General features: G+C 37.1%; 1 protein-coding gene across 1 annotated transcript; it reads left to right on the top strand.

Moving 5' to 3' along the window:
• The first annotated feature begins 9619 nt into the window (after nucleotides 1-9619).
• On the top strand, nucleotides 9620-12621 carry LOC121941677 (galactosylceramide sulfotransferase-like). The gene is made up of 2 exons (XM_042484508.1): nucleotides 9620-9751; nucleotides 11475-12621. Exons 1-2 carry the CDS (start codon nucleotides 9621-9623, stop codon nucleotides 12619-12621), a joined length of 1278 nt encoding a protein of 425 aa, XP_042340442.1. The 5' UTR covers nucleotide 9620.
• The last annotated feature ends 3822 nt before the right edge of the window (nucleotides 12622-16443 follow it).

Raw genomic sequence — 16443 nt, 5'->3', positions numbered from 1 at the left:
TCCATCATGGAAGTGAGTTGAGTAGCTTTCAGTGAGTTTCTGAGAGTCTTTACTCCTGTCTGGATGCAGTTTTTCGGCAGAAATCGTCGAGTGAAAGTGGTTGTTGTCAAAGTTGAAAATTTTTCTGGAATAATCTAACAGTTCTGTTTTGTTATGAAATAACAAATAAAGATGCACTCAGCATAGCAACCATGGAATCCTTTACGTCACCGCGCACTGTGTGCACGTGCCTCCTGATACTTATCTCTGTGATTTAAAGTTTTATGTAATTAACTTGCAAACACCTGAGATCCATATAGAGCTAATGTAGAAATGCAGGCTGCGCACCTGACTGCGTCCTCACTCATAGATAGAGGTTTGCTGTCAGTCTTGCGACAGCGAGGCCTAAATGTGGGTTTTTGTTTTTGTGTTTGCAAATATCTGAGTAATATTGACTAAATGCAACCTCATGTGAGTCTGCTTTATCACAAGTCGTACATAAAATATTTCTTACTTTACCGATCTCAGAGCTGCCAACATCAAATTTAAGATTAGTCTCTTTTATTTTGCTCCAGGAAACTTTAGAATACACACCAAAATTTAATTTTAATGATAAATAGGCAGATTCTGTAATTGCTAAGTTTTACCATCACTGAGCATCGTGTGTTTGTTCACTGCAGCTGTGTGTATGTGTGTTTGTTAAATATTTGCAGTCATGACACCGCAGCTTGATCGATATGTGCGTCTTCACATTGACGGGCGTGCTGTGCGCATTTTACGCACGTGGCTCAGCGCCGGTACCTCCATCAGTTAGATCTATCTACATCGCCAGCATGATCAGTGAGGATCTAACTGTAAGTGACCTTCAGAGATTTCTATATATCAACCTGTTTTGCTTCCAAACTCATAGATTCCTGCTTTATATAGTAAAAACATCTGGAACACAGCAGGTGTCATCAGGATGAGTCCAGCTCCATCACAGTTGTCGGAACATTTATATTTTGATTAAGAACAAAGTGAATTTTCCCAGATTTTTTTTTTCTGTACCATTAAGACAATAATAATATAGAGAGTTTAATTGTGTTGCTTAAACAGAACTTGCGCATGGAACTGCACCATCCACGATGTGTGTTAGCAGAGATAACATCAAATGAGAATAGTTGATCTCAAGTATAATAAATATTTTAATAGAAATAGCATAATACAGAATGCCTTAGAGTCTTACTGCATTATTTTCTATTTCATTTTGAATCGGCATACTGCTTATTTTTTGTGTTTTCCTTGAAATAAATAAAGATATTTCCAAAGTAAATTAATGCAGAAAACTTCAATGCAAAAAAAATAAGTTTGATACACAAAATTTCCTGGGGGAGGACCCCCATAACCCCTGCCTAATATATGCCCATCCTCATTATCAAAACAAAATGACGCCCTGTTTCTCCCTGTTTCCTGGCTGTTTTCACAGCTGTCCTGCATCAGCCTCCTCAGTCTTAGTCTTTCTGCTCCTCAGTTTCTCTCAGCCAATCAGCTCTCTGCCTGTTCCTCTGCCTTATCATCTTATTCCCCTCACCTGATGTTCTCCACCCTTTTTCTCCACCTGCATTTCATCTCCTCATCAGTTTAGTTAGTATTTAAGTCCTGCTTTTCACTGCAGTCTTGATTTGTTCATGTGATGTTCCATTTCTGTTTCCATGTAGTCCTGGTGTTTTTGAGTTTCTCTTGCCTCCTGGGTCCACCTGTTCCTCATTATCTATACATCACGCCCTAAATAGGTGCAGCAAATAAACACAGACTGCACATTAAACCAGAATTTGCACTTTCTTTTTAGTCCTTTAGAAGAAAACAGTAAATCAAATACGTAAATGTATCGAAGTAGCTATCGCTGCCAACTAGTCACTACAAAACAACCACAAATCGACTGCAAAACACCGACATTTTTTTCCCAAAAAGCTGCTGGTAAAGCAGGCAGGTCTCCACAAAACAACAACATTAAAAAGTCAGTGGGAACACTGTTTTTTTAACAGTTTTTTTAAACAGATGAATCACTACAAACCCCCCCCCCAAACACCATCACACACAGGCACACACCGGTCAGGGTGCAGGAGGTAATTTGTTGGGACCGCAAATAGAAAGCATAGGAGGAAAAGGAGCACAAAAAATGTCCAAATGAAATGTGACAATCTAGGTGAAAAAACAAAAAAAAAACTTATAACCTAATCAGCTGAATCTATTCAGAGGTTTCTTCTTTCTTACTTTAAGTGAGAATATAATTTTGTCTATGTATAAATAACTAAAAGATGCCTCTGTGTGGACACAGTAGGCCAGTCACTCTACCCATACTTGTCAGATCAAATCAGAAACAAGAGGTTTACAGTCAAAATGCTCAAGGCTCTATGATGCAGAGCTTCTAGGGCAAATACATGATGCCTGAGGAGAAAAGAAGTTTTTCTTCAGCTTCAAATAAAAAAAAACGCAAGTTGTTCTTCCTCTTAGTCATTTGAGCCCACTGAAACTATGTGAAATCGCATTTGTTGCAAAGTAAAATGTTGCTTTGAAAGGAGGACAGGCAGCAAGAGAATGGAGAAAAACTATTGAGGAGAGATGGGAAGAACAAGAGAGGCAAACTAATTAAGGGGGAAGCGGCAGAGGGAGAGACGAGGAAGAGAAGAAATTGAGTCAGACGGCTTTATTTGTCGGATGCGTGTGTGTTTGGACATGCTTGTCTAACTTCTAAATCCTCTGCAAAGTCAGAGGAGTCTTTCATTCCCAAGATGAGTAAACATTGGCCCACGTTCTGTCATCACGACTGCTGCACCTTCAACCAAAAACAGCCTGTTTGTTTCTTTTTCTCTCCCCTTGCCAAGAGCCCATTTCATAAAGAACAGATAGCAATAGAAAAGGAGTGTTGCCAAAAAATAACACTTTATAAAAATTTAAATATTGTTCCTTGCCCATCTCATCTGCCCAATGAGAAAATAGAGAAGGAGGCAAGGAGATAACACATAGAGGCCATAATGCTTATGCTCCCTCACACGCAGCTCTCACTGTATGGTATACATGAATAATTCATGTTCCAGATGTGGTCATTATTAAGGCCATGGTTATGATTTCTCATATTCTTATGATTCATTTGCAAACTTGCTGTTTGGTTAGCTAGTAGGAGATCCTTTTCCATTTTATGTTGCCTAGCGGGGTGAGTTTATCACCCCTTCTCCCTCTGTCTTATCTTCTCATTTGCTCTCCAGCACCCAGTGGAATCTGTTGCAATGCTGCAATTATATCAGGAAACACATGCACCTTGTATGTTGTTATTAGCTACTGTATTTACCAGTGCAGCATGATACAGGAAACCCTAGAGGATGTAACTCTCAATACACTATAAACATCTTATCTTCTATAGCCCTGTATCCATCAAAGCTGCACTGAAAGTTTATGGGACTGACAACCACAGTGTTATTCCTCATGACCTTAGCTCTCTACAGTCCTCTGGTGGATTGCCTGCTGCTGTTGGTTTGCAGGCCACCAGAGCGCAGGAGATACTGAGGTAAATATTGGCCTGCTGGACCCTCAGGGCAGTTGTTTATCCATAAAACACAGCTCATGCTGCACAAGCTGTTTGGAAAAATTTGATGGAAATTGGATGCATTTTGTGGAGCTGTAAAAAAAATGGCTGTAATATACTGGAGGTCGCCTTGTTTATAGAGGACTATTCGAGAATCAAAAGAGGACTTCATGCTTTCCCAAGCCACTATCTTGGCCTCAAACACAACAAATACCCGTGTGCATCAGTGTTCGTATCCCTGTAATGATATCATAAAAAAACAAAGGCCAGAGGTTCACTGTGTGTAGTTTGTGGCCGTCTGAAAAGGTAAGGACCTTAAGGTGAACCTAATCCTGAAGATTTGTGGAGAAGCTGTGTGTCAGAACGTATAGCCTGAATATATAAAAATGTATTTTTAATCCAATTTAATACATAATAACACATGATAACATTTTTATTATCATTTGCATGAGGCATGCTATTTTTGTTTATAGTTTGTGGTTACTACCACTAATACCTGTCTAGTTTTAATATAAGTTTAATATCAACTTTTAGACGTCATGTTTTTTGGGTTGTCTGCCCGTCCGTTCTATTCATGTGAATTTAATCTAAATTAAATATTTTAAGTTAAATTTAAATGTAATTCAAAATTTTGATTTAAATATTAAGTTTAATTTTAAAACATAACAAATATCTTTAATCACTTTTAATTCATAACAATAAATGATAATTAATCTGTCATTAACATTGGCATGAGTTTGTGGTCACTACCACCAGTACCTCATAGAAGGTTTAGTTTTAACGTCAGTTTATTATTATGTTTTCAAGTTGTCCATCTGATAGTTCCATTCTTCTGAACACGAAACCTCAAGAACTCCTTTAGGGAATTTCTTCGAATTTGACACAAATTTCCACTTGGACTCGATAATGAATGATTTCATGTTGGTGCTCAAAGGGCAAAGGTCATTGTGACTTTGCATCCGTCTCTACAAACGGATTTGGACAGACATGACAGTAAACTGTAACTTTACTGGTTTGCAAAGGCATACAACCTGCATGGCCGTTATTCTACTTTAGTTGATTGTATGTTTACATGGAGGACACTCTGATGTAACTTTGTACTAAATGAAACCGTAAGCTGAGAACGGTGAACAGAGCTGTCGCCATTCGAGCAACATGAAGAGCAAAAACAGAGAATGACTGAAAGAGAAAGAAATGTGGTAAAGAGAAATAAATATATAAATAAAATTTTAAAAAATGGTAGACTGTCACTAATTAAATAAGTAAGTTTTTCATTCAATAGTCATGATTAACTTCAAATGTTTTACTCATTCATGACAGTTTTTCCTTCGACTGAGTGATGCAACTGGGACTTGTTAATCAATCATCCTCCTCAGTGCAAATCTGGACACATTACCATACATTCTATATACCGTAAATTATGCATGACCTTATTTCAATGCAGAAACTTGTGTTTCAAAGCAGTGATTGCTTCTTCACACATCACATCAAAAGTAAATTCATGTGTGATGAAGCAATTACGACTATTTGTTGATTGTGTTTTCAGCACAACACAGACTCTTCAGGCTCACAATATCTGATTCATGTCTGGACAACAGTGGAAAAAAATCCCATTAATCCGCAGGGAAGTTGTCAGGTTTGTGTGTGTACACAGTTTCTCTGATGATGAATGTATAACACAGTGAATACATGTTTGTAATTTTTACACATCCAACAGATGAAACACTGAGACACGCTGTTTATTTCCCCTTAACTTCACTGTCTTCAGTGAAACAACAATGAAACATAACAAATGAATGCCAACATCTGCTCAGAACTGGGATGCAGATTCATTACCACAGATGAATGTTGTTTTTCACAATTTTTTTCTTTTACACCAAATAAAACCAATTTCAGTTTAATGACCTGTAGTATAAACACTGTTTTTATTCTATTTTTTAGAAACAGAGGATAATTGTGGCTGTAAAACAGCTTCTGTCTGCACAGATTAGTTTTTGAAACTCTTAATTATCCAGCAGTATGCTAATGATGAAAAGGGTTGTTTATTTTATTTTTTAGGAACAGGGTGTTTCACATTTACAGATCCATAAGCGTGGAATACCACAGTTGACTAATGAGCAGCAGTGTGGTGCTGGCACAGCAGGACTTTAAGGGAATCAACACATACTGCCATGGATTCCTTTGCTTGCTATCTCATTCATTCCTCCAGCCGAAGATAACCACAGAAACACGAATCACCCCTCCCCTCAGCCAGTCATCCTGTCCATCATTCTCCTGCACAATTCAATGTTGTAATAAAGAACTTTTTATAACATCCGTTTGTCTGTCTGCTTTTGGGTCCTTAGTCCCAAGCGTGACAGTTTATCTCTGCAAATGTCATTCTGACTGATGGATTACCATTTGGCATTCTCCAAATTGGGCAAAGAAATCTGCAAGTCCAGGCTGCAATTTTAGGCATTTCTGATATTGGACTACAGGCTAGGAACTTATGATGCACAGTAATTGGGACAGTTGCATCTCACTGAAATCGGTGACCGTGTTTTTCCACAGAACTTGAAGAACCATAAAAGTTTTGATACTTAAGCTTAAACTCTTAAACCAGTGACCATTTTCAAAGGTTGCACAACAACACCAGCCTAACATTTAGTACATATTATCAAGTCTCAAAACCTCTCATTACTATGAGTAACTCCTAGCACTGATTTGTATCCCAATTTATTCCTCTGCCTTTTCCCAAACTGTTTATGTTAAAGGTCTTGTGATCATCCTTGGCGATCTCCATGTTATTATACATTACTTCACTAGAGGTCACTGTGACACATCTGCGATTTTCATGAGAGATGGTCTCCTCTGTTGTGATAAAGAAAATCCAACATGTCATTCGGGTTTTTTGTTTTGTTTTGTCACATTACAGAAACCTTAGTTGTTAGTGCTGTATTATTCAGAGTACTTCATAAATACGTCCATATCATATTTGCATCTGCATTGTTTTAAAATGGAACTGTCTTTTTAAAAGGAACTCAGTGACTGCATGTCGTAAAGTTTGTTGTTGTTGTTGTTGTATTTTAAAGGAAATTATAACGTTTTGTAAAGGGGTCACTTGCTGCAATGTATATAAACCAAAGTGTAATATTTTTGTCCTGACTGCCTGATTAAAGAGCCTATGCAGACTCGTGTTAGGAAATGGTTCTTCTTTGTGCATCATTTTTTTCGCAGTCAAACATGCAGTAGTAACTTATAGTATATGTCAACATATGAAACATTATATTAACCTGTAAGCTATTAAGGAAGCAGGTGTTGTTATCTTCTTCCTTACAAAACATTAACAAATTAAAAGATTTGCAGTACCCTGGCAATAGTGTTCCCTCAGTATAGTTTAAAGATAGAGGTCTCATGCAGATTCTTTTGTGCAGAAGCTGCTATTTGACAATATTTTTACACTCTGATCAATATCTTACCAATACTAATACCACAATTAATATTCTTCTTTTCAGAGAACTGTATTGTGTTCAGGGTGTAAACGCATCAGACATAGCATTTTACATGAAATAGACTACTCACTGTTAAACTTGCTCCTAAAACCCAGCATCTCTTAGCCCTCACATGTGCATCAGTAGCCCTATTAAGTGCACAAAGTCATCAAGTGAGCCAGATTGGTGAGCCACCCCTGGAGGAAGAATGTTCTTTTTATTAAACCTTCCCACAACGTAACATAAAAACATTTTCAAAGCAACATTCAGAATATGTTATTGAGATTGCAGACCATTTTTTTATTGAAAATGTAATATCATGTGAAAACATTTTTAACATTTTTTATGTCTATAGAGAATGTTACCCTAACTTTAAGAAGAAAGTTGTAGGAACTAAAAGAAAACTTACAGCTGGAAAGGTTACTAAAACACTGCATGGGTTGCATTCTACCATTTTAAGAACGTTTTTAGTACTAATAGCGGACACTGCTGTCGATGTTGTCCGTTTTAAAACATTAAGCTTTGTTTCGTGGTATGTTTCTGGAGGAAATAGCCTGAAATAAAATAAAATAAAATAAATATCATATTTCCTTCTGAATGGGATGAATGGGAATATCGCCTCAGTTTGGGGTGCGTCCGGAAACACTCACTCTGAGTGCCGGAGCGCACTGTGGCACAGACCCGACCGTTTCTCCGAACTTCAGCTCTCTCTTATTTTTATGTAGTTTCAGATCAGATTTTCGATTTTCATCACCTGTGATGAAATTCAACGATATGATAGTGGCCTCTGCTGAGAGGAAAAAATACTGCAGTAAGACTTGACAGCTGCGATGCCTGCCCTTTTCTTTGTTCTTCAACACCTGGAACACAAAATATGACCAGGTCAGTGTGATTTGGTCACTATGGACATAAAGTTTGGGCTCAGAGCATCAGGACAGGTTAGTGTGATTGGTCACTATGGACATAATAAAGTTTGAGCTCAGAGTACCATCCAGGCTATAAAAAGGTAAACAGGGCCATAAAAAGATAAGATATGGAGTAACCGCCGTGGCAGGAAGAAGTTTGATGTGAGAGCCCAGCGACTGACGTGCAGCATAAATAGTAAGTGTTCGCTTTTCTTTCCGCAAATCTAATGTGATGTTTTGATCATCATCTGTGGACTCAAAATTTAAGGGACACTAATTATCCCTCACAGCTGTTATGCATGGCAGTCCATGTTTTGTATTTTATGATATTAAACATCATAAAAATGAAATATAATAGTCAAACGCACATTCACACCATTAATATGTTTAATGATTACAAGGGATTTTTGATTTGTTTTTGTTGTTGGTTCAAATAAACAGGAAATAGCTTATAAATGGAATGAGTAAGTTTAAATATTAACATGATATGCGCAGTGTGTTTTCAGCTTATGACCTGCTTAAAAATATTCATTGATGTAGCTTAAGAAAATAGTAGAGCAGTATAAGCAAGTATGACCAGTAAAACTTAATGGATAAGAAAAGAAAAGAAACCAGTCTAAGACAAAAAAATAAAAACACCTCTGGAAAACTTTGAATTTTAAAACCTTTAAAAAATATCACTATAAAGATGGATTTTCTTCATCTGCATGCTAGTTAGCAATTTCCCATTCTCTGGGTTCAAAGTATACTGACAAGGTTTTTTTTGAATATTCAGTTACTGAAGAAAAAAAATATTTATTTTGCAAATGTAATTCCCTGAGAGGAAATATCTCACTGATGGAGTTAAGCACGTAGGAGAGGTCAACAGATGTCTCCCTTGTGGTGATTAAAACAGCATTTTAAAAAGGAAAAAGAATAATTACCATTTGCTGTGACCATAATTTATAAACAGAGTGGTTTTCGTGTGCATAATTTCAATAATTTTCTGCAAATAGTTTTAATTAAACATGATCTTACAAAAACATCAAAACTGATCACGGCAAATTTGCATTATTTAAACTTGCAGTCTCAAGGGAAGGTTATGTGTCTTTTCACTTAACAACCACATACATTTCTTAATATATCTTTAAATATACTTAAACTTAAAATGCTAGAATCTATAAGAATGTATATTTTAAAACTTTTTTAAAAACTAATATTATATGCTTAATTTTCTTTACTTTTGAAGAAGTGTTTTACACATCAGCATGTGTTGCTAAAATGTATACTATTCATTGTATATGTCTAAGACTGCACAACTGGATCACAGTTATAAAGTTGGATGTCTTTGCCCTCTGGTTTCAAGTTCGAAGATAATCTTTATGACTTCATTTATCTTGTCTTTTTGTATGTGGCAACATTTTCTGGATTGGATACCATTTTTGCAACCGAGATTGTTATTTTCATTATTTTTTTTCCGACATTAAAAGTTAAAGTAACACTTGCATTAACCTGATAATTTTTTTATTATTGTTATTTAGAGTCTGCCTCTGATATTGACTCTTAATTAGGCAGCTATGGAGACTGATTGATGTGGAGCTCTTTTCATTCTTCAATACAAAAGGCAAGGTATGTTTTGGGTGAAGGAAAGTGTTACACAAGTTATGTTTGTCCATCCATTTAATTCTTCCTCTTTTCATGAGATGATCTTTTCAGTTCCCCACCATGATGCTTCAAACAGAAGAGAGACAGAGGTGGCAGCTGCTGGTCAAACGAGTCACTGTGGTTAGCCTCTTCATCAGTATAACTCTGCTCTACACTCTGTCAACAGTACACACCAACCTCAGTCTACCAGAGTAAGACTTTTAGACAAAATGTCTTAAAATGTAACAGTCCCCGCTACAACTTCAGAAAGTGTTAAAAAATACAGTACATTGACAATTATTCAGGAAAAAAACAGTATATTAAGGCTTAACTAGCATAACTAGCAACCAGTTAACAGATGCAGAATAGATCCTGAGGTGAAACATGCAAAGAAATAACACACACATTTAAAACTATTTTGCTAATTTTCTCAAACTGGCTTTAACCATTTTGACCTTTTACCTATAACAGATAGACCTTATCTTTTAACTTCAGCACCTTTACGAATAATAAATACAGGCAGGTATCTTTATTTATAATATTTAACCCATGCATGGGCCTCTGACCTCTGGAAATAATGTGTTCAACTGAAAGTGTTTGTGTCTCTATTATCAGTCACTTTACTGACTATGTGAGCCTTGAATCAGTATATTAACTTCTTTTGGATAAGTGTAGCTTTGAATATTCTTCTTATTTAGAATTCACTGTGTTTGTTTGAATTTAATGACTCACAAGCTACAATTTAATTATAAGCACTCAAACAATTTTTTTCTGCCTGAACTTTCCTCAGTTTCATCCATTGATCTTAAGAGGAAGGTTCTTCTTAATAAAAGTTGGTTTGTTTTTTTGGTTTGTTTTTTCATTTTTCAAACAGTTTTTTCAAAAATAAATCACTTGTTTCAACATAATTCAGAAAATTTAGAAATTTAGAAAATGGATCACAATTGTTTTTTTCTCACTTGCCTCTTAGGGGTTCCACATAAACCTCAAAAAGGCTTAATTACTTTTATTAAACTGATTATATAAAAAAAAAAGTATAAGGCATGCTGACGCTTAAAGGATTATCTACCTCATATTTTAATTTCCTTTTAACTTTGTTTGCAAATGTAAAACATGGTGAGTTAGCCAGTGCCATTTCATTTGACCATTTTCACAACAAATATGTTGACTATCAAAATATAGTGTATTGAAAGATAATGAGCTCACCTCAAGCACCATATTAGTAACAGTATTATAAATTGTCAGCTGGGTTGTAAATGATAAACTCTGGAATCAAAGTCCAATACACCCGGTTATTCATTACAGGTTTTGACCAACTAACAAAATTGTAGTTGCACAGGAGCAGTCTGAAGATGAATTGTTCTTCTTGTGCTCTCTGTTTTATTTTTTTAATATTAATTATCTTTTTTATACTTATATTTTTATTGTTGCTATTAATACTGATTGCTATTTCTGCAAATGCAAGTAAAGAAGAGAGTATCTGAATGTGTAAAATTATATTCATTTACTGGCTCAAGATTTGTATGGCTACTAAAGGTCTGACATAATGAAAAGTGATGAATAACAGTGAAAATAACATAATCTTGGCTCATTTAGTCATGTATTTATAACTTTTGAGTCGTTGTCGGTTACAATTGGCTCCATTACATCTTAGCCAGCATATCTTTATTATTGTAGTGACAGTTGATATGGTGCAGAATAAGAGATGCAACAGTCTTTTTGATTTTAATAATGTTTTAGTGACATTATGCTTTTCTTACATAGCTTCAGGCTTTCACAACACATTTTAAACTTGGCATTTTGGCAAAAGATAAGAAATATTATCTTCTGTCTTCTGAATACCAGTACACAATATACTTGTTTGTGCAGAACTGTAAATGTGCTATTATAAATGATGGTGACAGTTAATAATTTGCCTATGTTAACTTCTTCTAGGTTTCCAGTACCTCACTCCTGCGCTCCCCAACCAGGCCAACACAACACCCAGCCACCCACGAACAGCTCACAGCAAAACAATAACACCTGTGTTCCTAAAGTGGACATCATGTTTATGAAGACCCATAAAACTGCCAGCAGCACCTTCCTCAACATTCTGTTCCGCTTTGGAGAGAAGCACAAACTCAAATTTGCCTTCCCCAACAGCCGGAACGACTTCTTCTACCCCGCATCTTTCCAGCGCACGCACGTTAAAGGCTACAAATCTGGAATGTGTTTTAACATCATGTGTAACCACATGCGATTCAATGCACCCGAAGTGGCCAAAGTGCTGCCTCGAGACACTTTCTACATCACGATCCTGAGAGATCCAGCAGAGCTCTTTGAGTCGTCCTTTCATTATTTCGGTCATGTTGTTCCTCTGACCTGGAGGATACCAGGCGAGGACACAATGGCTGAGTTCCTGCGTGATCCTAACCAGTACTTCAGCCCAGACGGAATAAACTCCTTTTACCTGAAGAACCTGCTGTTCTTTGACTTGGGGCAGGACAATACTCTGGATCCAGACGACCCGCGTGTAGAGGAGAACATCAAGGTCATCGCTGAGCGTTTTCATTTAGTCATGCTAATGGAGCATTTTGAGGAATCACTCATCCTGCTTAAAGATGCTCTCTGTTGGGAGATGGACGACCTCCTCTTCTTCAAGCTCAACTCCCGTAAGGAATCCACTGTTTCTAAACTGACTCTTGAGCTGAGGGCGAAGGCCCTGCAGTGGAATGCCATTGACTGGAAGCTTTACACACATTTTAACTTGACGTTTTGGAAGAAGGTGAAGGCTTATGGTAGGACACGTATGGCACAGGATGTCGCAGAGCTCAGGAGGAGGAACAGAGAACTGGTGGAGATCTGCATTGAGGGAGGTCACGCTGTCGAGGCTGGAAGCATTCATGATGCGGACATGCAGCCGTGGCAGCCCATCGGAGAGAAGTCTATCGAAGGATACAATCTGAAAAAAAATGTAGACAAGTCCTATCAGGAGTTGTGCCGAAAGATGTTAACTCCGGAAATTCAGTATCTGACAGACTTGGGGGTTAACCTGTGGCTCACTAAGCTGTGGGGACACGTAAGGAGTATCATTAACTTGTGATGAAATGTATGAGACATAAGAGCTGAATACATTTGTTGTTGATGTTTTCATATGACCTAACATAAAAGTGATGTTTGCTATTACTATTCTTGTATGATGTATTTATGATATACTGTATGAGAAACATTGCTATATTTTTAGTTGCTTTTAGTCAACAAACGTGGATGTTTTTTTAACAAGTTGCTGGGATCATGCTACAAAAAGTGGTTGTTTTATTACAAAGACATTGCAGCATTTCAAAGCAAGTGGATTTTGTGCCTAAGCTTAACCATATGTTAACCACAGCGTTGTTGAAAGATAACAAAATGTTAAGTTACAACAGGTCTGCCACATAATCACATACAAATGGTAAACGGGCTTGCATTTGTGAGTGCTTTTACACTACAGGGCCAAATTCACAAATACATTTATACACTGGTGCGGAGGCCACAATATAAGGCACAACCTGCTCACCTAAACATTCACAGGCCATTCACTTCACTCATACACCAATGGCAAAGCCATCAGGAGCATTTTGGGGTTCAGTGTATTACCCAAGGATGCTTTTGACTGGAGCCAGGGATTGAACCACAGGTCTTGTGATTAGTGGACGGCCCACTCTACCCTCTGAGCCACAGCCACCATATGTAACATGTCATTGGTTTGCAGAAACATACAATCCCAGCATTCATTCAAGTAGTTGGGTTGAAAAATAGCAATTTAGAAAATGGATTTGATGCTTTTAAGTTTGTCTTTATTTTTGTGTCTTTGCATGCATACATGCATGCATGCATATATATGAGTGTGTGTGTGTGTGCGTGTGTGTGTGTGTTAGAGAGAGTGTGTACTGGGAAAAATGGAATCCTCCTTTTCATATTTTTTTTTTTTTTTTTGGATTATCTTTATTTACCAAAACACAAGGAAAGCTTTAAATTCCATTCTTTGTCTTTCAACGTCTCAATGTCTAACTAGATGGCTGCCTGTTCATGTGTTCAGTTTGTTTTGTTTTTTTTTTAATCTGGGTAAAAGTACCATTATTTATGCTTAAGCATGGATAGATATACAAAACTGAATTAAACTAGACATATAAACCAGACATACAGGTTCATTAAATGTTTCTTAAAGATCTGATAACCTCATACATTTGTAAGGTAAAGGAAGCCAGGGACCAGTATTTCTCACAGCTCATCTCAATCAATCAGAATAACCCCAGAGTCCTGTTTAATACCATCAATCAATCCTTATCCTTTAAACCCTCTGACACAAGCAAATTAGCTTCTCTTCATCAAAAGCTGAATGTCCCAAAACCTCCTAAAATTTAAATCTGACAAAACAGAAATCCTAATCATTGGCCCTGAACACATTGCAAAACAAATTCAGCCACTCCTAGGCTTTCTCACTCCTAACATAACTTCAGTTAACAAAAACCTGGGTATCATTATGGACAATAACCTGGACCTTGAGCAACATGTAAAAAAAAAAAAAATCCAATCCTGTTTTTACCACCTAAGGAATATATCCAAAATTAGACCACTATCATTTAGCAACACAGAAAAAATAATACACATGGTTATATCATCTTGTCTCCATTATTGTAATGCCTTGTTTACCAGCCTTAACAACATAGCTACAGAAAAGCTCTGATTTGTTCAAAATTCAGCAGCTAGACTTTTAACCAAAACAAAACGTTCCTCACATATCACACCTGTTCTGGCTTCATTGCATTGGCTTCCAGTCTATTTTAGAATACATTTTAAGATACTTTTAATCACATACAAGGCTCTGAATGATCTGGCACCGGATAATATCACTGAGCTCCTCACACCGTACTAGCCAAACAGGCCCTTCAGGTCTGCTAGTCTGGGTCCTCTTACTATTTCTGAGTCCAGACTAAAAACTAAACGTGATCGAGCTTTTGCAGTCCTGGCTCCTCGGCAGGTGCTCCACAAATAAAGTTTATTATCATAACCTGCTGTCTGAATTCCAATTAAAAGTGTGTATCTGCTTCAATCTCTGACAATCACTGCTTTTAAAGGGATGTTTACAAGGCAGGGAATGACAGCTTATCAAAAAACAAAGAGACAGAGCTGCTGGCATATCAGTCGTAAACACTACAAAATTTGGCAAAGCAACAAGGACATGTTCCTTGTTCTCTAAAGGGGTTCACACAAATTTGACATTGACAGACAGGAAGACAGAAAATCTTGACAACAGAAAATTCTACAACAAGATTTTCACAGTTCCAACTTGTCATAAGCACATAAAAGCAAAAGTATACCAAAGAAAACAAACTTCTCCGAAAGTGTGCCATAACACAATAACTGGAGGATAAGTTGGCAACCTCTTTCACAAGTAAGACAATAGCACAATTTATGCTTTGAGGCATGAAGTCCAGTAGAAACATGGTTTGACTGGATCAAAACTCTGTTTCCAGGTTGTTAGTTTTACTGGTTCACTCCTGCAGTGTATTGTGCTAGGCAAAAAAATAATGTACTTAACTCCAAAACAGCCTTGAGCTCCTTTCCATAATCCCTGTTAACTTGTCATTTTCACTACTGATTCTTAGAAAGCAGACCCCCTCTAAGCGCTTTGTCATTTGCACAGCTCACAATACAACATGTGTCATGAACTTGACTGCTTAATCTGGAAAGGCCCCAAATGGTGCACTGCTCATGGTGTCCTTCCTTTAAAAAAAAGTGAGTGATCTAAATAATGATTATCCTACCACCATCCATCATTAGCTCAGGAAATGTCAGGGCCAGCACTAGACTTTTGGGGCCCCCAAGAAGGAGTTTGTTTTGGGGAGCCCTTATTGTAACATCGTGCCACTTTACTTGGCACTAAACCAACATATTTATTGTAAATTTTGGTTTAAGAACATGTAATATACAAAGATTAAAATGAGATACTGCTGCTCATGTCCTGTGCTTAATTTTGTTTAACTTATTATATCTATAATATGATAGCCCCAGATCCTGTCAGTGCTCCTCTTGCTGTTTTTTGCTTTCTTCTGTGCAGGTTACCTGCAGGCTGAGATGGGCGGAGCCATCAGCTTGATCATTTCCACCTGGGCATCTTGACTCTACATTATTTGGGCTGGCTCCTCACTCTGTCCCTTTGTTTCTCAACGTCACCATCTACCCTTCTGGTTTGATTTCCTTATTTGGTTTGCGTTCAAAACACAACACGCACAGTCCACATTACAAACACAGCTGATCTATAGACTAGAGATTCATGTAACATCCATTTGCTTAAATTTCAAAATAAGGAATTGTTTTAATTACTGCAATCCTATGATTTCCCTCTTTGGCAAGCTCAATGAGCCTGGCCTATGACAACAAAAATTGTATTTTCTTAACCACTGAAACGTGGGAGTGTTTGTTTTATAGGGGACAGTAATTTACTTAATTTAGCTTACCTTAATTGTCCATTGTGTCCATTTCTGAGCCATCTGTAAAAATGGCTCAAATGTCAGATTTTGTTTGGGAAATTCTTTTTTTTCATGTCACTATTGTCTCTTGTTCATTAAAAAATATATGTATTGTAGACCAGAGGCCCTTAGCAGCTGCTTACATTGCTTAATGGGTAGGGTCGGCCCTGGCAAGCACACTAATAGTTGATCATTGACAGTCCCTTGTAAATGATTGACTGATGGTGTATTCTATTTAAAGACTCATCAGTCTGGTTTCAAGATTAATCATGTTGCATAGTTACTGCCATTTATGTCCTCATTATGACTGTGTCGTCTGTGACTCTCTCATATAACTCACAGCCTTTTTTTTCTAACTGTGGATTAGACACTGCCTCATATATGAAAGTAAAAATGGGTCATGTTCTCCCCAC

The sequence above is a fragment of the Plectropomus leopardus genome, chromosome 4 (genome assembly GCF_008729295.1).
Source record: "Plectropomus leopardus isolate mb chromosome 4, YSFRI_Pleo_2.0, whole genome shotgun sequence".
Lineage (NCBI taxonomy): Eukaryota > Metazoa > Chordata > Actinopteri > Perciformes > Serranidae > Plectropomus > Plectropomus leopardus.
This window is presented reverse-complemented; position numbering and strand designations above follow the sequence as displayed.

Coding starts and splice junctions, on each gene's coding strand:
- LOC121941677 (XM_042484508.1), top strand. CDS start 9,621: ATGATGCTTCAAACAGAAGAGAGACAGAGGTGGCAGCTGCTGGTCAAA. Junction 9,752..11,474: donor ACCAACCTCAGTCTACCAGA/GTAAGACTTTTA, acceptor AACTTCTTCTAG/GTTTCCAGTACCTCACTCCT.